The following is a 27,742-nucleotide window of genomic DNA, read 5'->3' as shown; positions in this document are numbered from 1 at the left end:
CACTTCTGTCTGCTGCCCCTCCTCTCATGATTCGAGCCACAAGGATAGCTCCCGTGTGGTCGTCGCGAATTATTGTTGCTCCCTGTAAAGGAAAAACAAGAGGAGAATTCAAATATTTTGTCCAAGGGTGGAAAAATCCAAACTAACAGTCACAGTTATATCTGGTTAAAAGTCAAGGAATGGAACTGCACAGAGGAAGCTACTTCTAAAGAGCAAATCTGTTGCGTTTTATTAAAAAAAATGTGACAATGTGCAGTTTCCATTCATGTCTGTATTGTGAAAGGAATATATGCTTTTAACACCTTAACCCTGAAAAGCATGATATTTCCATTTCCTTGCCATAGTCAGAAAATTGTTTTTGAAAAAGATTGTGCGGTACATTCAGGTATAGATCATGTCCAAATGCAAATCAATGCAGTAACAGTAAAGTGACAACAGCTGAAATGTGTCGTCAATCAGTTGCACATTTAAAACTATTTTTTTCTTCATAAACAATGACACATCAATTACAAACAATAACTTTGACCCTGAATGATCTTAAAATGGGATGGAAGCTGTACGTTTACACAATAACACCATAAAGGTTGTATTCCCACTGTGGTCCCTTTGGAGTGGGAGTGACCATTCCAGACACTGGTCAAAAACAAACACATAAACACATACAGTTATTAAAGCCTATCCTGCTTCATGATATTGATGCTCAGCCAAAAAGACACACAGAGCAGAGCATAGTGTTTCAACTACCTTATTTCACTGGGCTTAATGGGTACCAACCTGTCATATCACTCCCGCAAACACCCAAAAGGCACCAGTCTGGCTGGGATTTAGGATGTAACAGGAGAGCAAAGAGTAACTTATTGCAACAACAATGTGAGTGTCATCCTTGCTTGGGCCTGACTCAGAAAGATTTGTTATCTACTCGCGATGTAGTTAGGAGGGGCTGAAACTCATCCTTCCACCTTAGCTGCTATTCCCATCATCCCTAAAGATTGTTTTTATTTCAATTACCCAAAAAAGGAGCAGGGAAGGAGCCATACTTATTCACCCGGTTAGCCAGTCGTGCTTTATTTCAGCTGTCTGAACCCATTGCTGCCCTGGACCATTTGGAGTGCAACAACATGGCTGCACTGCACTGGTTTGTGAGATTTTCCTGTTTGCCTTACACTGACAGACCTGAAGTAGTTCTGGCTACTAGCACTGATGGGAAGCACAGGATAATATATCAAAAGAACCTCCTCAAAGACCAAAGGAGCCTCTGGTTTGTGCCACTTTTCCAATCTATTAGCATGTCATTGTGGTTATTTTCATGACCTATTCACACCTAATGGTTTTCCTCCTAGATAATGGTTTCCTCAAGGCCTTTAAGCTGGGTTTATAGATGAAAAAGGTAGAGACACCAGGATGAGACAGTGGTCTGCTGAAAGTTGTGGACCTAATAGAATAATTGGTGTAATTAAAAAGATGTGAGAGGTTGCAGTGGGAGATAAATCAGTGGAGTGGGTCAACTTGAGGGGAGCGCTTTGTCAGACCCAAGTGTCAGGGTCACATATAACCCCAGCAATATGACTTAAAGCAGCTGTCTGTGATGCAGTGCCCGCAGACAGACAGGGAGAGACCTTATAGTGTGTGTGTCTGAAAGAAAAAAAGTTTTGCAGGGCAGACTATGACAGTCAACGTTGTGAGATGGGGAGTTTGCAGGAAATCTCACAGGAGTTTTCAGACGTGAGGTCATTCATTTTTTTCTCTGCTTTCTTCTTTCTGTCTCTGTTTCTAAGAGCTGACTGATATTCAGTGGTATAATGGATGCTTTTCTTTTAATTATGTCCTCTGGGCTCCCTGGAGGCTGGTGGCAGTGTAAAGGCTAACCAAACAGCAAAGAGGCAACCTTGGACCCAAAGTCTGCAACGACAATGTGCTGCTAAAGCTCCACAGACGTGCTCCGCACCACATGACTATCTATGGAATCTGCTCACATATGGTGTGTAGATAAATTGTGTTTTGACACATATGGCTTAAATCACATGTTGAAACCCTGATGCCATTTGAAAACACCACTTTTACGACTTTTATTGCAAGTGGCAATGGTGATTATAGAGCAGCACATTTAGCATGCAAACACAAAAACTATGGGGTCGTGAACCCAGACCTACGGGAAACGAGTACCATTATATCCCCAGTCAAACCACCATGCTTTATGTGTTTTCTCACCAGAAGAGAAACAAACATCGGTATAAGTGGACAAATTCAACCAAGCTTGTTTCCTTGATATTCACTTTCTTGACTATACCAGGACATATTTAAATCTGGTCATTGAAAAATAGTCTCATCTGACCCATTACCCTCAAACATATTGAGTCCACATAGGTCAGCCAAGCCAGCAGCAAGGGAGCTGTGGATTTATGGAAGGAGGGGGACCGTCCCTTCCAAATGAGCTCTTGTCTGATAAGAAAAACTTAAGGAGGCCAAAACACTCAAGTGGCAACACAAGCGATCCAAACTGGAGGGTAAATGGAAGACCAGAGGAGAGCTGCAGCTGCCAAGGTGACTGGGAAGGTAAGAAAGGCTGGGTACATGAGGGGTTTAGGGCTGAAAAGTTAAAATGGAAAGGAAGGACGATTATAAAAGATATGAGGCGACATCATAACAAAATTGAAAAAACAAGACTGGTCAGAGCCTAAAGGTGTACTGTGTATGCCTGGACAGTGTGTTAATGTGAAAAAGTTAGGATACATCAAGTCTTGTATGAAAACGTGATTAATGTCACCACATCACGTTATGTGATTATTAGCATATTCCTCATGCCCATACCATACAACAGGTGGTCCCTATAAAAGGTGGTGGTGCTATGTTCCTATTATTGTGTTCTTCTGTTTCTGTTTGCACATCAAATTGTGACTGACCATTCTGCCCCTTTATCTATGTAGTATGCCTTAATCAAGAAAGTTAGAACCTGAATATCATGCAATGATAGGTGTTCTTGTGGAGTAAAGGCTCACAGAAGTCAGGACAATGCTTTGTGCGAGTTTTGTGCGATGAGTTACTATAATATTTGTTGCAAGGTATTTTGGGTGTCATTGTAAAAAAAAACAAAAAACTATATATATATATTCATATTGAGCAAAGGCAAAACTAAAAGTGGAACACATATATACCAAGCACTACATATATTATAATACTATATTTTCTTCACTTAAATTGCAGAATGTATATGAAACATGAACACTTAAGACAGGCCAAATTATTGCATATGCAAGTAGAAGAGGGACATTTATATAATTTAGCATATGAAATACCTCATAATGACCCAAATATTTTCTCTTTACCTGTGACCCAATTTCATGACAGTATTTCAGCATTATTAAGATTTAAACATTAACCTCTACTGGGCAACACTAAAAATAACGCCAAAACAAAACAGTTTTTCTTGACCCTTGATTATGGGTCCTTCCATGTCATTAAACACACAGTCCACCTAAATTATCGCAATCCTCAAGTTGTGTTAGAGGCTCTCCTGGAGGTCTGACGAAAGCATTGGAAGCACTGAAAGCAGCTGGATTGAGGGGGCAAATACAACCTCCTGAACTCACCATAACCTTCCCCCGTGCCTTGGTACCCTATGGGTGTTATCAGCATTCAGCCATGCATGACCACTAATGAGGAGCCCCTGCTCTGTTAAACAAATACATAAACAATCATGGTAGAACACAAATAAGCTGGGGAGGCATACATTAGGAAGGTACAACCTAGGTAAAGACCCTCAAGCACCAAGATGGGCTTCCTGGGGTAGAAGTTAAGCATTAGCACACGGTTTATGCCCAGCCTTCAACGCCTACTGGCACATGGAAGCCATTTCATATTTTTCCTTGCACAGAGAAAAAGTGCAGGAAGTCTGTCTGTCAAAGCATGTGCACGCATGAGTGACAGCATGTGTAAGTGTGCTTTTGGATGCACGCAAGCGCATCTGCGTCTGAGTTTCTGAGTGTATAACCGTGGACTTCTACCTGAAGTAAACAGGCCTGAGATAAACCTCAAAATGTAAGACGATAAGAAGATGTAAGAAGATGATGCTGGACGGTCACTGGACCTTATGAATGGGCTACACTAAATTAGCAATTAAGAGACAAGGTGCCAATTAATAAAAAGGCTCCACTATTTCTGCAGAAAAAGAAAAATAACTTTTTAAAATGTTATTCGGAACTGAGTCTGTCTGTTTCCAACCATCACTGCAATTTGAGCAAAAAAAGCTTCTCTTTGCAGAAATAAAACACAAAGATAGAGATGAGAGGGAGTTAATTTTGACCTGAGGAGGGCCTTAAAGTTGTGGTTAATTAGTTTTCAGTAAGGCAATCCGAGGCCTCGACTCCTAATGTGATCAGCTCCATATGCAGCCACCGCTGCTAGCTCTATTCCACAGTTTCTAACACATACGTGCCTGATTGTTATTGTTGGGTTGGCCTGAATGCAGCAGCTCATTCTCTGCTGTGCGATGGGGAGCATTGGAGTGATGCTTGTCCATATCGAGCCATCAAACCTACCAGCGCATGTACTGACTGGCAGACACGTTGACTATGTGATGACAAATGGCTCACACCTCATACGATGTAAAAAATAAAAGAGAAATTTGGATCCTCTCCCGTACGAGAGTGTGTTTATTAGACAAAATGGAATAGAGGCAACACTGTCCAAGAAACTGTCAACGCACAGTAGTGCCATGAAACTTAGCAGATAAGAAAAGTAAGACAAGCTGGATGTTGTATAACTCATCGTGTCAACTTGGCTGGGACTGGCCACACAGAGGTTCTGGTAAGCCAAGTCGTTGAGGGGCAATTAAAGTGCCCTCTGGTTGATGGAGTGAATGGATCGATGGATGGCTCGATGACATGATGGAAGCTGGCTGGCTTGTACTATGGTTGTATGAATGACGAGAGTTCTGGCTAGTTTTCTTCGTCTGGCTCATCATAAGTCTTGGGGTCTACGGCAGGCTATGAATAGCCTAGCTAGTAAATGCCATAGTGGAACAAAATGAGTGTAGGACCTCTTTAACTTAGCCATGGCCACAAGTAAAGCCACTCCACTATTCCTACAAGCACATTGCTCGATTTCAAACACACAGCACTCGGCCCATAACGGCCACTCAAAACATTGCCCTGTGAAGAATACCAAAGGTTTTGGCATTTGACAAACATTATTTCACCCTCCAAATTGACAGTGACAAGGGAAAACAAACACGAGTGGTCTGTGGAGAGAGGCCGACATGTTTTGACATGATGTCACGAAACAGCAAAAGTGTAACGGCGACAATAAACTCCTGCCGACTGCTGTGTTGACTGGTATGTTTAGAGGTATAAATACAAGTGTAGTGGAAACACATGCTGACATTCTTCACACCAGATGTCGACCACAAAAAAAAAAAACACAATACAAAGTGGGAAAGGGCCTCCTGGACATTAAAATACAATTACTTCCAATCATATCTGGTGTTGGAGTGTGTCATTTCATCTTACCTCACTAAGATGGCATAGCGCCCCAGCTTATAAGACACATGACCGTTCCATGCACTGTGCCCAATGTATTTACGATTTATTTCAGACTTTCCCAAACGCTGCAGACTCCAGTGTTGCTCAGACAGGGTAAAAATCATGTACTATTAGTGCATTTGCTCATGATCTAAAAATCCATTTTGTGTTACGGTCACCAATAAAGATTAATACAGTGCTGTAAAGAATTAGCAGGGGGGGCAGAGGAAGAAAAAAGGAGCCTGAGAGCAGCAAGAGGTACTTGAGGTTTTATGTCAAATGTTTTTTTTTCTAGCTGATGCAACCAAGCCTCAAAATGCAGGCTAGTCCCCTTTGTGTGACCTGCTACATGCCTTTCCACCTGTTTGATTGCAAATAAAAGCTACTCACTGCCCCCACCCCTTCTCACTCATTCCTGGTCAGACTCTCAGACTAAGCCAGGCTTGAGTTTCCCTTTTTTATTTCCTTAACCTCGGTCTTGACCTACCAGTCATAATTAACTAGTGTACTGAGAAAAAGGAAAATTGGTCATTATTATGATAATTACAACAAGCAGGAGGGATTTCAGGAGGAGCTGCCAGGTAGTTTAATGCTGAGGGACCTCTGACAGGATGGCTTACCTTCATTTGTCTTCCACCACCCCCTCTTTCCTTTTCCTCATCTGGCTCTTTAAATCTTAATGTTAAAGCAAGTCATTACACTACTGTTGCTATGAAAACACACTTAGCGGCTCACCTCAGTATTTCAAACAGGTGCCGGTGAATCTGGGCTTGTGAACTTGTGTGCAAGCATCTCACCAAATGTGTGTATTTTCTTCTCATACTGTCCACATGAATCACCATGTAGACTGAGTGGAATCACCATCTCCTTGCTATAAGTGGGACAGTGCCAGATATTTAGTCATTATGTACTGTATGAGAATAAGTGTGTGTTCCATGTCCTGCGTGAGCTGTGTGAGTGCACACAAAGAGACAGTTGTGTTACAGGGAGAGGTCTATCTCTACTCTGGGATTGTTTAGCATTTTCCCTGTCATTATCCAAAGCTAAGAAAACAGCACTTTCACATGTCACTTTTCATTTCCAAAGTGCCTGAAAAGCACAGTCGCTGAGGAGCACCCAGCCCGGCAGGCAACAATGCCCACATTCAGCTCCCGAAGCTCTCTGGCTCTCGGAGCACTGAGCAGAACAGAGCAGGAGCGTTGGGATGTGTGTCCATGTTTATGATTACACATGATGGGAGGAAGACGTTGTATTTAAGAGGGCCGTGAGATTAGGATCTGGGAATGCCTCACATGTGGCTTTGGAAGCCGTGCGTGTTTTCACATTCACAACTCAACAGGCTGCGAATTCAGAGTATCAGCAACTGGACATGAGTGCTGTAAAAGCACATGCATAAGTACAAACTCAAGGGCTTTTCCATGTCTGCTTGATGCTACCCTAAATATTCTCAATGAATTTTCCATAAAAATCTCATCTCATACACTGAATATTTTATTTTGCATTATCTTAATTTATATAAAAGCATATGGACATTCATAAATAATTGTGTCCATATCACTCACTCTTATGAAACACCCATACATCCCCCCTGTATATGTACACATACAGTTTATTTTGTATTGCGCTGCAGTGAAGCCACCAAAAGGTAATCCATGGCACCCAATGACAGACTTGATTCAGAGAAACTCTAAACATAAATATAAATCATACTCCCAGACAATGTTTGGCATTTTGCCTCTGTTAAGTAGTGAAATAAGATAAAAGCTGGGCCCCACACATCAAACGTCCAAAGCCATAATCACAACTGTTAAATATGTTTTATTCACTTGATACCTTAAATCCAGTGAAAGGGCCTATAAAATTACATCACCCTTTCAGTAAGTACCTCTTGGCTGTAAGATGTGCAGCCTTAATGGTCTTTTTATTCCCAGCTTGAAGTTTTGAAGTAACTTTGGCTCTGCAGCTAGCAGTAATGTGGACATTTCTGAATTAATTGTATTGCATGTCACAGTGTGCAGTAGGCCTAGTCCTTTAGGGAAGAAAAACTCTATTGAAGTTGTGTGTTGAGCTGTGAATATGAATTCTGAATCGTTCTAATCAGGTCCAGTTATCCATCACATTACATTTACAGGACTTAAATCTCAATCTACAAAGATAGGGGATTAGTGCTCCTTTGTTGGTTTTCCAGCACTGTTGCAAGACACCGTTGTACCTGGTTGCGCCACCAGGTCTATCTGGCTTGAGTAAGGCTGGTCTTGCACTCCGACCGGGAAGTGATCAAGCGTGGCTGGAGTTGAGCAGAGCGGGATAATATTGTGACATTTTTTCCACAAACATTACAAATATATTGAACACAACTGTTTACTGTAATTGACTATTGCAGACGCCAGAATATATTCTCAAAGTTGATTACTAATCATTTAATTGTAGCCGTCCTACTTTAATTCCAGTCCTTGTGTAAAAAATAGTTATATGCTCTATTTTTTTTTTTTCTAAATAAAGACACATTGTCCTCACCAAGAATATAGCAGATACCCCCAAGTGCACACACACACACAAACAGTAATCACTTGCACACGCACATATGCAACTGAACCAACTGCTAGACATGCAACAGTCAAAAAAACACTCTTAGCTAGTATGTTTTCAAATGTGGTGCTCCATCTTCCTTTGCAGCATTCCCCAGACACCACCATGTAATCCATCAAATGGCAGATGTATTGCTTTTAAAGCACATGGATCTATCCGTAAACCACTACCATGTGTGTTGTCTGCTCTAATCTCATTAACTGCTTCATTAATCCCCAGCCAGTGTCATCCCCTTCTCTTTATCATTGCAAAAAAACACAACACACATCTATGTCCTCTTGAGCTTTCTCAATTAAGTGTATGTGTACACTTGTGCCATTGATTGTGCCAAGTCGTTAGAATGTAGATAGGTTTTCATGTTGAGGAGGACACAGAGAGTAACTATCAGAATGAATGTATTTGTAATGTAAAGGCTTCCAGACAAATAGAATCAGAGCTGCCATGATGTGAGCGTCCTAATTGTGTCAGAGAGGAGAGGCTGTCCTGTCTGCTGCAGATGAGAAAAGCATGGCATGTCAAATCGCCAATAAGTCATTCCAACCACTGCCATTCATGGAAAACTAAGCTGAATTGATCACAAGACTTTCCTGTCTCATTGCAATTATCAACTCCCTTATTAGGTAAAGAAAACCCACCAGCATCAATCATGGAGTTGGACCTTTTACAATAATAATGCTGGACATGTCATCTATATTTGTAAATGCACTGACTACTATAGCTGTGCAGTCAAACCAGCTCTATTTGTGGGTCTATAATGAAAAGGCCAGCTGATCCACTGGTATCCAGTGGCTGAGGAGTCCGGGTGGCCGAGCCCAGTTAGCTGTATTGATTGGTGCAAGCTGATGCCAGTCAGGATGCCATGTAGCCTGGCAGTGCAGAATGCATGCAATAGACGCTGCGGTCTGGTTTTTCCATGTAGTTACACCCAATGACAAGCAGCATGATAGGAAAACCAACTCTGAGCAATAACACAGAGCTGAGAGGAAATAAAAGAGGGGAAGGAGAGCCTGAAACATTCTTGCTCGCACTGGTTTTATGGTGGCGGATGATGCTCAACAACCTGAGATGGAAGAATCAAGAAAAGGGTTTCAAAAGGGTCCTTCTAAGGGCTGAGGTTCTACCTGGAACCATTTGCTTCTGAAAAACCCTTTCCAGAAGAAAGAGTTTTAAAAGGGTTCTTGGTAGAACCCTCCAAAGGGGTTCCAGGTGGAACCTTTATAAAAAGGTTATACCTGGAGCCAAAAAGGGTTCTCCTATGAGGACAAGCCGAAGAACCTTATATGGTTCTACTTGGCACTTTTATTTCTAAGAGTGTACTCGAGGTACATTTGCACATAGGTATATTTTGACTCATCAGTCCAGAGCACATGCTGCCATTTTTCTGCACCCAACATCTAATTGAGTCGTAAGTTTCCACGTCGTAAGTATGGCTTTTTGACTGCAATTCATCCTTGAACACCACTTCTGGCCATACTTCTTCATGATGTGTCTTTCATTTGCCACAGGTTTTCTTGACCAACCATTGCATCTACGGTCCTCAACATTGCCCGTTTGTTTGGGCTTCTTCAAAAGAGTTTGAACAGTAACCCCAGTCTGAATTGGAATCTTTGCCTGAGAGAGACCTTGCTGATGTAGTGTAACTACCTTGTATCTTATTGCTGAACTCAGTCTTGCCATGGTGTATGTCCTGACATGTGTATGTCTTCCACAACCCCATCTTGGTAGCAGTCTGGCTGCTGTTCACCCACTTTTAAGCGTTAATGATTGTGATTTAACCTACATATGAAAATTATGATAATTTGCACCTGTTTGGTATAATTGGTAAACCACAAACAATCAAATAATACATTTGTAAAACCTTAAAGCAATAATACCTTTACAAAGCTTCATAAAAAACTTGAATGCACAACAAGGAACTCGATAGAAAAACCAGACAAATTTAAGAGTGGGAGCAACAGAGACTCAGAGAGAGAGAGTGAAAGCATGTTCGTAGGAGGACAACCAAAGATGAGCTGAATGGGAGAAGTGAATGAACAGGGCTCCAACAGTGATGAGGCCTGGCACTGAATGAGTGACACTGATCAAGATGAAAAATGACGTATAAAAGGAACGTGAACACAGTGGGGCATGCAAGGCGAGCATCTCCAGGCCTGCTATTTACATCTGCGTCACTGGGCTTCAAGAACATTCCAATGAGAGGAGCAGAGCTGACCACAGCAGGCTCGTCAGTCTATACTGTTTTCACATCATTGCAACGGTCAACCCCCCCGAGCAGTGGATAGCAGTGGTGTACCCACTTTCGGGCATTCAAAGTCATCTTTTGCTGCTTAACATATTTTTTGCGTGGGGCCTTGGGATTTTCCAGAATACTTTGGGATGACGTATTGGGTTCTCCATGGCAGAAAACTAGTAGTTAACGAATTCTTTAGACAGTATTTCAAACTGTGGGGATTACAAATAGCAACTATGGCATACCACTGCATGAGTGCCAAGAAAATGACACTCAAATGTAGAGAAATGTTGATATAAGGTTTCATTAATAACAACAAATGCTATAACACTATTTTGTGGGTCATGTTTTAGGCCCTTAGCTTCAAGCTCCAAACTCTTGGACATGAATTGTGTAAAACCAGTAAACTCTGGCATCCAAATTTTGTTTTTACATTTCTCCTATTAGTCAGTCTGACCTCAGGCTCTTCATCACCACAGGGAAGCTTCACAGATACACCAACTACACTCTTGTATGTAGCTCTCTCACAAGCAGGGAGAGTAGGGAGTACAACATGGGTGCTGCTATTATTTGCTATAGTTATGCACATTTTTACTGGTACACTACTGGAAATTATAGTAATTTATCAGAACTACTGAACACAAAGCACTCATTCCAATTAACCTGAAGGATGAATCACAAGGAAAGGATCCTGTGTGCTGACTAAACTCCATCTCAGGTTATAGAATGAGAAAAAGGCAAAAACTGAAGGAGAGTGACACAGAAAACACACAAAAAAGCAAATAAGAAGAGAAAAGGAACTTGGATAGTGTGAAACTCCATTGTTGTGATGTCATGTTTGAGAATTTCTGGCTGATTATGTGAAATTTGGGACAACGGTGGGTGAGGACTCTGCAAAACAAGTAGGGTTTTATTGGTTTATTGGTCACCAATAGAGTATTTCACCGGTTGGTTAGAGTAACTGTTCATTAGGGTTTGTTACATTTAAAGGGCTCTTAGGGAGATATAAGGTATAAAACCTTGACTTGTGTAAATGCCACAGTTTTATGTATTTTTAACACACTATGGTGTTAGAGGGGATGGGAATGAGCAGTTACTCTGTGGACACAAGACAGGGAAGAGTCATAGACTCTGCCCAAACGTGGAAATACAAATAGGTTGACAGGAAATGCAAATGTAGAGTCTCGTGAGCATTTGACCAAAAAGAGGCCAGCAATTAAAATTGCCCTTCTATTTGTTTACTCACTACAAATACAAAACCATTACGCATGATATTTCTACGATGGCTCCCTGCCACAATTGTATTCACTGTTTTCTTCTTTAAAAAAAACTGAAAAAAATCATGGCTGGCAGTATAAATCTTACTGCTGTTTACACCATGGTAAGGCCTAAATTATAGCCACAGGAGATTATGGGCAGCAGTTGTGCCCTTTGGGTAGTGAAAGGGCAGCTACATTTCCTAAGAATGAAACCACTCCACAGCAAATGGATAAAAGTTAGTGTATAGTTAGATTTTTGTTTTTATACTGCTTTAATTGTTTGCTATCACCTTTATGGATGAGAACTGTAGACTATTATTTCTAAGGTTAAAGTTATTATTATCTGATTTAATGTTTTTACTGGTGGACATGTTGTGTACTGTATTTGGAGAAATGGAGTAGATCTGACCTCGTGTTCACCCATAGACTTCTTCTTTTTAGATACAGTTTGAATAAACTCTACAGCCAACCAGATTCCTCCCTTAACCTATAACCTAAAGAGCCAGTATCGTACAACAAAAACACTGTATATTCTATAGAATTAACATTTTCAACACTATGTAATTATCACACATCATAAAATGTGTGTTTTAGTTTAACACAGGAGCCAAATCACAGACAAGAATGCATCAGCTCACGTAACGGAATAACACCAGCTACATGATGAAGCTGACTGAGGCGAGTGTAAATCACATTATGGTTTTGGGTAACGTGCTCCAACATCAGGCTTGGGAGAGGAAGCTACCGCGACAATGTGTGTTGTGAGAAAGAGCGAGAATTCCTCCAAGCCACATTATTACGTTCAGCAGCTTCACAGAACATGCAACAGGCAGAAATCCAAAAATGGCTTAGGTGTGTTCTCCTTTCCCCAGGGTGTGGTGAGAGGCGCCGGCCTGGAGCCAAGGTGGTGGTCAGGGTGAAAACCACAAAGAGAAAATAGAGGCGGCTAGGGCCAGAGCATGTCCGGCATAGATCGAAGGTGGGCAGGGCCACGGCACAAAACAAAGTGAAACGATTACAGATTGAGATTTCTCAATCCACTGAGGAGTTGAGAAGTTGATCTTCACACGGAAGTCAGTTAAAGGTATAACGTGAAATTTCTGAATTTAAACATTCAAAAACTGACAAGACTAATGTTTACATTTTTTGGGATTTCTATGCATTTAAACATTGTTTAAATGCATTGCTACTGGCAATGTTGCTACTGGATTTAACATAGGGATTGGCTCTAAAAATTGCCTAATAAATAAATTACTATAAATAAAACACTTCTATTTCCTTTTATGAGGGCTCACTTTTTTTAAGATGGCAAAGTATCGTGACCCAAATCACAATAATTGTTTCGGGACCCAAAACAATATATCTAGTGACCCAACTGTAGGCCCTAACCCAGTGTTTGGAAACTGCTGCTCTCAATGCTCCTTTACGCTCAGTATGATGCCAGGATATGAGGAATATGAGTGACTTTGAGTGAAATGACTGAGAGGAGACCCCAAGAATCATAAACTCACAACAAAGGAACGAATAGTATTAGCATGTAAGACAGCCACAAACAAATGTATTTAAATAAAAGCATTCAGTGTCACTGAAACCGGTACAAACTGAGTTTGGTGTGGTTACCAGCTGACAAGACCAGGGAATGCATGGTATGGCATTCATCTAACAGTTCAGACACCCAGGATGTAGAGGGGGGAGGTGAAAATGAAAATTCCAGCCAAGATGTCGCTCCTGCACACTTAGGGCCCTGGTTCTACCCAGACGGGTGGTTTTTGATGACTGGGACGACGTCTGAGGAGCATGGGCACGAGAGGCACGTTACAATAAGAGAGCAACACTGACCAGGGATAGAAAAGGAAGCCGTTCACAGACACCAAGCCTAGACTGGCTGAAAATACTCATGGCCAAGAGCAGGGCAATTGTGGTTAGCTTTGGTGTGCTTACAACTTCAAGGTTGTGGGTTGGATTCCCACAAGCAAGTACCTCAAAAGCAAAAGCATTTATGGTATTGGCTTGACCTGTGGTGTGGATAGTGCTTTGATACACAAGGTTTTTATGAAATTGAGGGATCAGTGAACCAGAAAAGTATAACAGGATTTTACGACAGGATTTTAAGCCATTCACCATAAATAATGAAAAACCTGATGATAAATCTGTAGTTTTACTGAAAGTTGATAGTAGTAAAGAGAAGGGGAACAATAAGCAGCAAAAGGCCCCCGGCTTTCTCTGACTCAATCCAGGAAAACTGTGGCTCAGAGTATGCATCTTCACATCGCTTTGGGTGAAAAAGGTGCACATAATATTAACTGTTCAACCCCCCCCCCCCAAATCTTCTGGGATCTTCTGAAAACAACAGTGTACAAATCATACGTGATTTCTCCAGATGACTAACAAAGGTACTTACAAGAGGCTCCTTGTTCTTGACCAGTCTAATGATTTTCACTGAATCCTCATCATCGTCAAGGTCATCAGGCAGTGGAGGTAGTTCAGGGTCATAACTCTTCTGGGCAACCGTATCATGGACCATCAGAAGACTCTAGAGCATGGGGGAAATATAGGGATTGATGGGGGGAAGAAACAATAGGCAAGGGTTATCAATCAAAACCAATTAGGACTTAGTTTTACCCTGGTATAATTAGCAAAACAAAGTAGAGCAGTACGTTCTATTAAAAGGTAAATCCATCATTTCTTTATTCTTAATAGAGCAGAGGAAATGCAGAGAGTGTATGGAGGATGGCTGTGAATTGGGAGTCTCCCTCAAGTACAGAGTGATGGATTTGAGAACATTCAGAGCCAGTATTTGTAGCTAAATGCAGTAATTGCCATTAGGCTCAAGCTCCCCTTTCCATACATCTCGCTGATTAAAGGCAACCTGTACTCGAACTGGACCAATGTCCACGAGGAACTGCAAGTGAAGGTGAATTTGTGGTAGTGGTGGTGATGGGGGGGGGGCTCTGGCCACTGTTTTTGGTACCAATCATTTCTAGCGCAAGGTGATGCTCTGCGCTTTACAGCGGCAAACTCAAAGTAATGAAGTTCTCAGCCGCTTCAGATATTTCACACGTTCACAAGCAGACATAAAAAAGAGACGGGACACAGACAAGAATGATGCCATTGAGACATTCATTTTTCAAACTATTTAACAACTCCATGTCCGCACCGAGATGCAGCTGGACGCGTGCAGCTTTTTCCGTGGTTGAAGGGGGAGGGCGAGAAAAACATCTTCCAACTCATGTGCAAGACAAAAAGTAGAGGGAGAGAGAGAGTGAGAGAGCAAGATGGGGAGAAGGAGAGAGACGGAGAGAATGATATGGTGAGAAGAGGAGCTGTGTGTTTTATGACATGGGAGCATGCTGCAGTACAGTGTTCAAGATGTTGCTAACTGGGAGCAGATGAGTGGAGGAGACAGAACTGGGTCTCTGCGGCTGAGATCCACTGACAGACAAACAGATCGGCACACACATTACACACAGATACACAAACAGTTTATCTTCTATACTTGTCAGAACTTGTTTCTATTTTTTTCCTTTTGCCCTGGCTGCAACTTTAAAGGGCAATTCTGGTTTGTCAACAAGTAACTTTTTTGTTTAAACCAAAATTTCTATCAATATTAACACTTCATATTGTACATTAAAGGAGACATATTACACAAAATCAACTTTTTAATCATTTTAATACTTATATTTGGGACTCTGGAGGCCCTATGAGTAGGCGAAGTGTGAAAAAAGATGACTCGCTCATGTTTTTGTGGTCCACCTCAGTCTAAGTACAGGAGATAAAACATGCGGTTTTGACTTTCACACTCATTGTGACGTCACAATTAGGGCTTTAACGTCAAAGTCGACTGGTCGACACGCTCTGGCTCAACCAAAATTGTGATTGGTCGACAAAATTTAAAAAAAAATGTTATGGTGAATTTCATTAGGAGGAAAGTACCACATGCTAACAGGGGTGTTTTACGGCACCCATGCTTCACAGGTAACAGCCTGTCTCCAGAGAACACCCCCCTTGTTATCCTCTATTTTGGTTTAGTCCAGCCCAGTGGGTTGTTGTCGCTCCGTGGCTCATGAGCGACAGACATGGCAGCATTTTTCAAAAGTATATGATGGTAAAAAAGTGGAATGCAAACTTTGCAAGCAACAGTTTGCTTTTCACAGCTCTACTACAAACATGCATATCATTTAAAAACGCTAAGCTAAGGTTGCTCTGTCCGTTTTGAGTATGAATATATCAGAATTATTAGCATATTTCAATGTTTTAGTCTAATAATCGTTGATTGGTTTTATAACTGCAGGCGCTAGGGCTGTAAAATGTAAAGAGTTTCTTTGGTTGATTACAGCCCTAGTCACAATGACACGTTCCTGGAATTATTGTCTCGCGAGGCTCCGCTTTGTTCATTACAAAACGCGAGAATGCAGGCGAGGGCAATAGTATCCGGAAGAGCATAAGTCCGCAAAGTGTTCTATTCTTGGCTGCACAGTGCAGCACAGAGTTCTACACAAACTTCCAGCCTCAGAGGATTTACGTGTCCAGTGGATACATTATGACAGCTAGAGGCTGCTAATGATCGCTTTGTGTACTACGATGTGTATCTACTAATGAGCAGTCAAACAGCAGTCCCAGACTCCTCCTCACTTTAATGGATCCGTCTTCACCACTGGATGCAGGGGCACCTTTTTAGAAAGCTGCAACTCGGTGTCAGAAATCAGTACCAGACCACACCTCCTGCACTGATCCCCACTCTCCCTCCTTCCTTCTCCTCTCCATCACTCAGCTCTCAGCCTGCTTCTTTTTCAAAATCAGGCCATGGGCAGGGTTAGCCTCAGCAAAGGGTATTTAGTTTTAGTTACCCTTTAAGAAAGTATTAAACAGAACTGACTTATTCTCCATATAGCTTCTAATTCTAATTTTTTTACTGCTAAATTAGCCTGGCTAATGCCAGACAATGCATCTCAATCTCATTTGAGATTGGAAAGGGTCTGGAAAGGGTGAAGTCACCAACCACTTGCAAGAGGCAAGGCCGGACAACGTAGATTAAAATGTCTCTGTACGCAACTGGACAGACCTACAGCCAGTCAGACCAATGATCCAGATGACATATGCAAAGTGACGGAAAACGTGTGGTTGTTGTAGTTTTCTAAGAGGGATGGCAATCTAATAATGTCATTTTTTTGCCTGGGGGAGCTCTGTGGAGAATGTTGTTTAAAATGGAAACAGCTGCTCTTCGGTGGTCACCATGTTGGATGTGAACAAAAGCTGCTCGACGGCAGTTCTCTTTTGTCATCGTGTTAAGCCCTCCTCTACCATGCCAGGGGTTTGTGATTGGTTCCCTTTTTTAGGAGAGTCGGAAGTTGGCCAAAACGACGTCCTTGCCAGACGTGTCTACAGAGCGAAATCAAATCGCTGGAAGACTCGGTTGGTTTCACCCAGACTACAGCGAAATAAAATTTGAAACTATCAAAATAGAAATACACACAGATGGTGGTGAGAAACTGTGCCTGTAAACAAGCTGTCAGCACCTCCATAATTTGGTGATGTCACAGTTAAGCCTGGTTTATACTTCATTGCTCAGAGTTTTGATAATTGTTGCTTGACAAAACTTAATGAGTTGCACGATGTTTTCAATATATGCTCCAATGGAAGGTTTCAGTCATCTTCATGGTAACCAACCATACACTGTCGTCGAGCCAGCGTTTCTTGATCAGTTTATCTTTCTGTCTCCTTTTGTATGTGTATTGATATCTGTTCTGCCTTTCTTCATTTTGATGTTGGATGAATTTGATAAAGCTGTTGATGCAGTTATACAATTGACAGCTGGAGATGAAACAGCTACATTAAGACGGTGACTAACAAACACAATCAACTACAGACTATGATGGTGCACGCTTTGTAAGAACATTCTACAGGTATAGGACAGGAAAGTTTCAAGAGACTTTAATGGTGAATTCCAATTCTTTGCTTAACCCTCAATCTCAAAAATGCGCGCTCCCTCTAGTGCAAGTGCTGTCCCGATTCTCAGAAAAATTAAGTTGAGGGGCAAGTTTAAGGGCTGTATCGCCCTCAATATTGAGATTTTTCGAGACCACCCTTGGGAGCAAGGGCTACCCAGAATGCATTGCGTGTTTTCACATAAGAAAGATGGCGTCGAAAGCAGCGAAGCGAGTGCGATACAGAGTATTTTCTTTGTTAATAGAGATATAAAAATGATGAAAACCATTGTATTATCTTAGTTTAGGCCCATATTATGGATTACTGACGTCATTGTTGCGTAATATTTATTTTTTGTCAATAGCCGGTAAGGACAAGCGATCGTTTGCTATCGTTTACTTTTCAATAAGCCGTGGTGTGTGGTAACTGTCAGCTGAATATGTCCGTGGTTGTGGTATTTGTATGAGTATCATCTTATAACTAACTGACAACCTAATAACTTGACTGACAAACGGATCGTAATAAATAATCGTGACGTAAATGTGTTCTTCTTCTTCTTTTTTGGAGTTGACAGACTGGACGCAGCTTTTCGCGTTATTCTGCCCCCCACAGTCTGAAGACGTATCTGCATTTCTAAGTGACAGAATAACCCTCAACATTTGGTTTTGAGGGCCAGTTAAGATAAGGGTTGAGCTTGAGGGTTAAGACTGAGGGTTAAGATAGGAATTGGAATTGGCCCTAATTGTCCATGTCTGTCGCTAAAGACTTGTGTCGGTTGTTGTTACGGGAAAGCAGTAAAGGAAACGCTGAGGGAACCTAAAAGAACGCTCATTTCAACACTGAGCGATAATTTTCCAGATTTTGCAGATATTTCCAAGCTACAGTATAGGCTACATTCCCTTACCTGTGTTTGACCATGGCTATCTAGAAAAGAGAGAGGCTCAGAGCGCCTCTTCTAACATGCTGACTGATCTGTTCTTGTTAGCGCCCCAGAGAGAAGTCTGAGAAAGGAGATCTAAATCTCCACTGAGATGGTAATCAAAAAACAAATATATATATATATTCCTTTGGATATCAACTTTTACCCTTAATCTAATACCGTCATTTTAATCAAGGTTCTTACTCTTAACTAATCCTGTAGACGAGACAAAACATGAAAGAAAAAAAAGGAGAAATCTAAATCCCAGAACACAAATATAATTACACATTTTTCCTCTTACTTTTTCTTTTCCCCCTGAATTTATTTTATTTTCTTTGTCATCTTGTCCAAACTTCTCTCAAACGCCATTAATCCTTTCTCTTTTTCTTGTTTGCTCTTCTTCAGTTTTATCTTTAATGGATTTTTCCCAAAATCTTCCCAGCATCAGTTCGTACATTTCTCAGAAAAGAACTAACAAAGTGTTCCTGGCTTTCGTCTGCACCATACAAAGACACACACTTTTGTTGTGTAGACTATATCTAGGGATACTCTCATTATGGTTATGAAATATTGTCTTGGAACGCTGAAAACCCAAACTGTTTGCAGATGAAAACAATAAAAGCAAACTGAATGACGGCTAGTGCTCAATATAAACACATAAATGATGTTCGGGCAGCATGTTGTGATGAGATCAGTAATGTTACATGCATTCTGATCCTCACATGTAAACATACAACAGTGGTAAAATGAGTGAATGGAGGCAACACTTGATTTAATGCCATAAAATATTCAGATTCTGACCACCTGTTCTTTTTCTTTACCGTGTTTTTGTTTTTCTTCTATAGAGGAACAAGAACATGTATCTGTTGGCATTGGTTCAGATGACTTCACATTTCTTATGAAAACTGGTCAGTAATAATTTGATTAAATTTTAATTGGAAGCTAGATTGGTATGATAGAAATAATATATAGGTATTTGTCAGTCACGTTGCATCTGTGGGTCAGCTTGGCATCCATCAGCTCCACAGCAGGGTAGGATTTACCCTTGCAGGCCAGATGCCCTTGAATCAGAATTACAACAGTTTTATGCTGTGCTGCATTAACTCCTAGAAAATGAAATAGTGCTCAAATGGTTGATATAAATTGATATTTCTATGACACTTTGTCTGATTTCAATTTGTGTGAGAAAACCTCAGCCTGAACTCAACTGTTCGAGTCATAAATCAAGCAACAGATGTCACTTAAATGTCAAAGATTTGTTGGATCCAGCAAAAAGAAATATGAGGCTTTGCTGCTTTCCTCTGTTTTGTATCACAGTAAACTGAAAAACATTTGATTGTGCACTGTTAGACGACCAAACGAGAAAAGTGACCATGTCAGCTTGAGAACAGGGAAACATTGTATCTTAAAGGTGCCATATGTAAGAATGTGGCCAAAAACGGTTACTACATTCAAATTCAAAATACCGTGTTCTTCTCTGTTTCATTTTTTGACGTAACTGGCAACCCGTGGTTGCTCGGCAACTGAGACTCTACTGACTGCAATGATTGGTAGACGGCGGTAGGTGGCGCCACATGCCAAAACATGATTTCAAAACATAAACATGATTTGCAGTCTGCAAAAGATTTTTTTTAATTCAAATATTTTGTCTGTACTGTTGTTGTTGTTGTAATGGCGTGTTTCCACCGGCTCGACTCGCCTAACCTTGGCACGGTTATGTTGTGTTTCGGCGAGCATAGTACTTGTTTTAGTACCTGCTCTGGCGAGTTTCCAAGCGAGCTGAGTAGGTATGCTTGAAGTAGTCAGACTGCCGATCACTGATTGGCCAGAGTGTCGTCACAGGAAGAGATGTCTGACACAAGAATCAAGAACAATGCTGAACTGTAATTAAAAAAGCTTTAACCATCAGAAAACATGGGTTAATCGATTACCAGTTAAACGATTACCAGAGACATGTCTAAAATCTCAATATTTAGCAGAGGATTCTGGTGTATTTAGCGACAGCACTGCTGAATGTGACCGACGAGCAGCATCACAAACCATGCCGCTGTATTTCAGTCCAGTGACCATCAGAGTCTGTGCTCTGGTCATGGAGGAAATACTGAACAAATATTTTTGATTAACTGATTCTAATGATTCAGTTACACTGAAAACAACTGCTTTACAAGACACTAGGCACTCATTTGTGTGTGTCATGTTTACAACAAAGCCGTGCAGCCGAGCAGTGATGACTCTGCCCACGTTGAGTTGGAAAACCAACCTAAACTGTGCCGTGGCGTGCCAAGGCGAGTCGAGGCGAGCTGGGACCATAGCGGAAAAGTACCATATGACTTAAATCAGAGGTACCTTTCTATCTCACAGCAGAATCAAAAGTTGCAAGGTAAGGAACATTTTTGATTCAAAATGTTATTCAGCTCCATCCCTGCATTCATATTTCCTCCTCACGCTAACCTTGACCTTTCCTCCACTAAACTGCCAGTTGCTGTTTCCTCTGAACTCTATCCATCAGCCCTAATATCCTGACCATTGAGTGTCCTCTTACTGATGGCACTTCCTTAAATCTGGCAATGCTCTCTGCCGCCACATTCTCCCCCATGGCTGTGCCTAACAACCTGTAACAGAGCCACAGCTAATTCCTTGTGAAAACTCTCTGGAAAGTAGCAATAACAGCTCTGCACTAATAGAGAGCACATGGTACATGCCCTGGCTGGTGACCACTGACATGGAATACTACACAGGTATGTATGTTTTACACAACACAGTATGTATGGAGGCTTTCTTTCTGGGCTGATGCGAGTTGGTGGGTCTAGTTATCATGCCTCACTGTTGGTGGATTAACTGCCTAATCAAATTTGGAGTTATGTACTTGTGCAGGCCCTGCAGCTCGGAGGAAAGTTGATGGAGAGTGAGAGGCGGAAAGAGAGATGAAGGGAAGCTAAACCACCCTTGTTTTCCAGGCATCCTGTCCTTTCTCGGTTTTCGTGTGTTTGTGTTCATTAGGTATAATAGGGATCCTAGAAAAACAGATCACTGTGCTTGACAAAATAAACCTGCCGTACATTCCATGGCCTTGGCCTCTCATTAAAGCCTCCTGGCCCTGTCAATAGCCCACTCGTTTTTTAGCTGGCAGCGCAGGTTCTGTGCAAGGTAACTGCTCTCCCTGTGCAAGTGGGTGGGACCCTGCATTGGAGGCAATGCTGTAGGCCAGCTGCGATATGACACTGACACCCCCCCCCCCCTCTCTAAACCTTGAAACTCAGCATGCACCACCCTGAGTCAAACACATTCTGCAAGCACAAATGCAGCTGTACACTTACCACGCACTCTGGCAGAAACAGCCAGCGATCATAATTGGCACTTTCATCACTGTCAGTATTAGTCTTGTTGAGGGGGGCTAATACGGTTGAAAGTTGTTTTTTCAAGTGCAAATCGTAAATGAAAGTCGACTGCAAGAAACAGAAAGGAAGAGAAAAGGAGACAGAAGATTTTAAGAACCTGATTTATATCCCCACCCTAGAAATGGATAATTTAAGCCATAATTAAGAGTGATACAGTTACTATCGCACAGAGACGCCATTCAAAGGCAACAGCCATCTGCTTGTGTTTTACAGTCCAGGCCCTGTGATTTACACTGGACCTGGCTGGTATGGTGTCAAGTGCCCTGGAGGACAGATGGAGACAGAAACAAAGAAAAGTTGTAGTGTTTCATTTTTGACGCCCACATTCTGCAGTTCTCCAGTTTGAGAAACAATGACAAGTAAATGGCAAGAGCCTCCATACCTCAGTATGGTACAATAAAAAGCTCTCCAAACCAAGACGCTGGAACCAATCATTGTTGACCCAGTGTTCCCACTAAAGGCAGCAGGAGAATTTAGCTCGGTGGTTTAAGGTTCGCGTGCTCAAAACCTGGGGATGGACTTTAACCAACAAAAAGAGGGGAGGTCATGGAGTTGAGAAAATGTGGAAGTGTGTAAACACGTGCAGATCACTTATCTAAGAAAGCTATTTCATTTCCATCACTTATGTTGAGTAGTATTGGTTCAACTTTGAAAACTACATAAGGAATAACTTTATTAAACACAAAAGCTGAATTTCAGCAGACTCCTGTTCTCTTTGCACTCTTGAGTTTCGACTTCTTTTTTCATATTTTACCCTTGCGAGTGTTTTTGACTTGTTGCAGCACTTTATATAGCAGTGCTTTGATGAGCAGATTCCTGTCCTCCTGTTACTTCTGTGCTTATGACATCTGCTGAGGTGCACAGCCAGCAATGAGGAAGAAGTAGTCAAATATTTTCCATTGTTTCTTGTAGAATTGTTTGGCTGACCCGATTCCGCACTGGAGCTGAGGTCGGCTGAGTGGTGTGTGGAGGTGGTGAGACAGGAGAGCAACAGCATGGAATAGAGAAACCAGGAAAAAAAATAGAGAAGGCTTGGTACCAATGTGTTTTCTTTTAGCTCAGAAGTCATAAAGCTTAGCTTTGTAATGTCTTAAAACATTGTTTATATTATTTGAAATAGTGAAACTATTATTTCACATCCTGATATCCATTAATTAACGAATAATTTTATTTTTTTTTCTTTAAATGGTATCCTTCACAATTTGTCTGATTGACGGCATAATAATTTGTCATTAAGGTGCCCAGAATATTCACAAAAAGCTAAGGATGCTGCCAGAAATATACAGCTCCAGTCACAAACCATGTGGTGGTGGGTCATTGTCTACCACTCCATATGAGATGGAGCCAATTCTCGTTGGACTATGGCAAAAGTCGGGGTACCAGTCCATCACATGTCCAACATATTCACGCTCACATTCACACTTATTTTCAATTTAAAGTGTCCAATTAACCACTGCATGTTGTTGGACTGTGCAAAGAGATCCTATGAGAAGCCAGCTTCTTGTAGCTTTCCCACACTAACTCTAGCATTAAAGTAAATGTAAGTAAGAAATGTATTGCAGTGAGTCATAAAAGGATGATTAAGGATATGTAAAATGACTTTGATTTACATGCCACAAACTCTGTTGATCTCGTCACCACTCACACACACCACTCCCAATAATGAAGTTGGTAGCACCTTGAAGTCTGCGCTGCTATAAGAGATTTAGTCAAATACAGTGAGCTGCTTTGTATTGAAAAAAACAAACTTTACCAAACCTAAAAGGTCTTGTGGACGTTGGTGGATATACAATGGATATCATGATTCACAGGCGGTCAGTGTTGCATTTTCTGAATTGTTTCTGAATTCACTGTCACATTTTAACATTTTTAATGTTAAATGTTCATAAAAAGGAAAGAGAGGGGGCTATTTGTACTGCAGTATATATTGCAGCCTATTTTTAAATACTTAAATGCTGACGTTTTACATATCTTAAATATAGCCCCTTTAAATATGAATTTTAATGGACACTTTTGTCCGTGTATGTGTGTGTATTTACATCTGACCCCCTGGTCCCACGTCCAAACCACGACCTCTTCTCGCTTCATCAATACCAATCTTCAACACAAACGACCTTCACAAGCTCAGTGCTTTGATGGATTGACCATTTTTGTCACGCCAAATACCATCACTGTAAGAACAACCGTGATGATAAATGCTGCATTTCTGACACAGGCATGCTTCATGGCAGAGGCAGTGATCGTTCGCTGCTGCATTTCATTTCAGGCCTGACAGAGACAAAGGAGGTCACAGTGTCTGTACGTAACTAAGTAGGAGAGCAAGACTGTGATAAATGTCAACCATTTGTCTTCAGGAAAGCAGCTGTGTGAGTGTGTCTTCTTGAGTGTGTGTCCAACATTATGCAGCATTGCTATGTGGGACCGTGGGTTGGTTGCTGGCGAAATGTAATGGATTCAGTTAAGGCCCATTTACTGTATACTCCCTACAAACTACCAAGTGTCTTTTACGTTGTATGGACGTTACGCAATACTGTCTCGAGAGGGCAGCCGCCAGTGCCAAGTTGAAAGCATCAACAGACATGGCGAACAATGAAGAGGGTATTTTAGGGCGCTGTCACACCAACAGCAGTTGGTGCGCACCAAACGATCCATTCGAACCAAAAACTCTAGTTCGTTTCGTTTTCGTTGGTGTGAAAGCATCAATCGCACCAAATCAAGCAGACCGAGACCGCCAAAAAGAGGTGGTCTTGGTCCGCTTGACTCCGCACCAAATGTCAGACTCTGGTGCGGTCCCTCTGGTGAGAATGCGAACTCGGGTCCAAACCACATTCTGCAGTAAATGCCATGGACATAGCCTACCTTGTAGGTCTTTGGAGCAATCTTCGTCTCATAGTTAGCACGACCACATTCATGAAAATAGCGCTTCTCCTCTGCCTGAAATGATGCGCTATACGTCTTCGCCGACTCCAGTGCATCAGCACATTGTTCTCCAGATGCAGCCGCGACTCATTCTCAAATTGGATATTTTGCCAAAAATGGCCAATACAGAGAATGTAATAAACGAAGATCAGAGCAAGTAGCAATCTGCGAACGCGTTGCTCCATAGTGAGTCAAAATTGGCGCTTTTCTACCGGAAGATACATACACATTGTTTTGGTTCATTTGCTGGTGTGAAAGCGGACCACACTGGAGTCATATGTTACATAATAACAATTGTATTGCCTGGTGCGGATCAAATAATCAAACTAGTGGTGTGAAAGCGCCCTTATTGCGCTTGAACAAAAATAGACAGGAAATGCAATTCCAAACATTCTACCATTTTTAAATGCCCACATAGACTCTTCTTCATCATTTTCCTGACTGACTGACTATTGACACTAAACTGCCCCCGTATTTTTTTCTGGTGGTGTTGCTCCATTTTGTTCGTCATCGTAAGCTCTGCAGTGATGAATGTAAATTATGGACGAAAAGGCTCTGTCCATCTTTTGCTGACGTTGAGAGACATCGCACATTTACAGTATACATCATGCACCAAAGACGTGTGTATTATGAGAGAGGACTTCACGGTGAGCTGATGTTTCTGGCAAAATCCAAATAATCATGATGACAGAGTTTTAAAAATGAGGCAGCCTAACTCTATTTCTGTCTCGCCATCATCAAGACAGCTCTGTCTGGCTGAAACACCTGGAGGGCTTGATGGATAACCAGAGGTTTGCATTTGAAAATAAAAAGGTGTACATTTATTTTATCGCTGTCTGCTTCTGGCTAACGAGACCAACATCTGCAGCCAAGAAGACCGAAATGAGTGTCTTTTGGTTGCGTGCCTTCACCAACTAGTCAGGCTTAATACAAGTTTGTCCATATTAATGATTTGCGGAATATTCAAATTATGGCCAAACATTTGTGTGGTCACTGTAAAAATAAAATAAAATCCATCAATGTCTGTACTAAATGTAAGGGTGTTTACAGTGTTCCCAAGGCCAAAAACATGTTTTATGTGGTTACACTTACCTCTACCTTTGACCACCATATTACATATAGTTCTTCCCTATATCAAAGTGAATGTTGTGTAAATTTAGAAAAAGACCCTACTCGGATATCACATTCAATAGATTTAGCATGGTTGACAAACCTGAAAAAGCCTCCAAGCATGAATGTATGGACACATAAAAGGCATTGGCCTGAATTTAACAGCTGTATTATTTTGAGTAAAGCTTGACAATTATATAACTTTAATGCCAGAACTATATGAACAGTGTCTGTACTGTAGTTATATGGCAAATACATTTTTTGTTGCTGCTTTTTTTTTAAGACAACACTGATAACGTCCACAGACAGTAGAAAAAAAAAGTATACATAAATTCAAGAGAATGACTACAATGTAAGAAAAAATATATCAGGAGCCAAACTCACCTTGACGTGGGGTTTGGCCAGTAGTTTGAGAAGTTCTTTGATTTCTCCATTGGCCGGTTTCCCTTCCAGCTCCTCAGACAACTAAAGAGGAGAAGACAGATTGCTCAAACACATGCATTTATGAAGCGCAATATAAGGAAAGTCCTATTTAACATGTGGAAAGGAAAAAAAAAAAACAAATATCTAAATCAGTACTTTAAGATTAATTCATCTATTTATTGCATATACTTGTATTGAAATGCTATATACTGTATATATCATGCACCAAAATTTACTTTTACACATTTTGTGAATATGACAGTGTAGCTCCATCTGTGCATGTGCATACTTTATGCTTCATGCAGTTCAGTAAATACAGCATGTTGTATTCCATCTATTTTGTTTTAATTGTGTGAGCAAGAAGAGGTGTTTTTGCCTTTTCGAACAAGACATCACCTGCCGAGTCCTCTCCTGAACTGTCCTCGTCAGAATTTAAGTAGCGGATGATCTGAATGTTGCTTTCTTTTCCAAAAGGCCAATAAAATTGACAGTATAGAGACTTAATACAGGGAGATGACATCCTGAGCAGAATTGTCCTTGCTGCATTTATGGTCAAGATGTACAACAGAGTGTGATAAAACATTGATGTTTATTAATAAATTAACTATGAAACCTTGCACCATTTTTATAACATAGCATCTACACAAAACAAAGTTCTGCTCAGGAATAGCAAAGCTAACCTATATTTAAATGCAATGTTTGAGGAGATGCATAGAGCTTTAAATCTACCTTTATCTATCTACTTTAGATCTACAAACCTAGAAACAGTTTAGTATCCCAGGATCATTTGAATGTTAGGGGTGTTGAATCGAAGCACCAATTGGAAAATAGGAAAGCACTGTTGTTTTACATGTTCCCACCCAAGTTTTTCCCTACACATCAAACTGCCATAGCTGCCTATAAAGGTTATGAAAATGTCAAGTTTTAAAAGTTTTCAGTTCACTCAGGCCTTTTCCCCTGTGTGTTATTTTAAACTATTGACTCGAGTTACACAGCTGAATCTCTTATTTTGAGAAGACAAGGAACTATTCCTCCCTGTGAGGGGAATATGTTGGATCGACGTAAGCCATCGAAGGCTCATGCTAAAAGAACAGTTGTACGCTTCAGGGTACTGGCTGTACTTGTGCGTTCAGGCAGCCAAAAAGCAACAGGGGACCATCACACAGGAAATGAGAAGGTACTTAATCAGGTGCATTGTAGTGGGAGGCAAAATCTCCCCTTGTCATGGGCCCCAGAATGCTTATTTGTTGCCACCTTTCTTTTGATTTGATTTTGTATCCAGCGAAATCATTGTTCTATAGAAATGAGTTAATTCCTGTGAGATGTGAGCTGTGAGCAGTGGGAAATGAGCAATAATACTACATTCATGATGAATGTCTGCTTCTGCAGGCCAGGCCACACTCCTCTGTCTGCACTCTGATTTATGGATGGTCTTAATGGATGCTACTGGATGT

General features: G+C 41.2%; 1 protein-coding gene across 1 annotated transcript in view; it reads right to left on the bottom strand.

Moving 5' to 3' along the window:
* mpp7a (MAGUK p55 scaffold protein 7a) overlaps positions 1 to 27,742 on the bottom strand; it is a gene marked incomplete at its 3' end in the record, with an annotated part of 145,049 nt that overhangs the window by 43,188 nt on the left and 74,119 nt on the right. Inside the window, exons 5-7 of the mRNA XM_083901285.1 lie at positions 26,250 to 26,330; positions 13,996 to 14,127; positions 1 to 82 (exon numbers count right to left, since the gene is read on the bottom strand). Coding sequence (XP_083757411.1) covers positions 1 to 82; positions 13,996 to 14,127; positions 26,250 to 26,330 — 295 coding nt within the window. The remainder of the gene's footprint in view (positions 83 to 13,995; positions 14,128 to 26,249; positions 26,331 to 27,742) is intronic.

The sequence above is a fragment of the Microchirus variegatus genome (assembly GCF_963457635.1).
Source record: "Microchirus variegatus genome assembly, chromosome: 15".
In the NCBI taxonomy this organism is placed as follows: domain Eukaryota; kingdom Metazoa; phylum Chordata; class Actinopteri; order Pleuronectiformes; family Soleidae; genus Microchirus; species Microchirus variegatus.
This window is presented reverse-complemented; position numbering and strand designations above follow the sequence as displayed.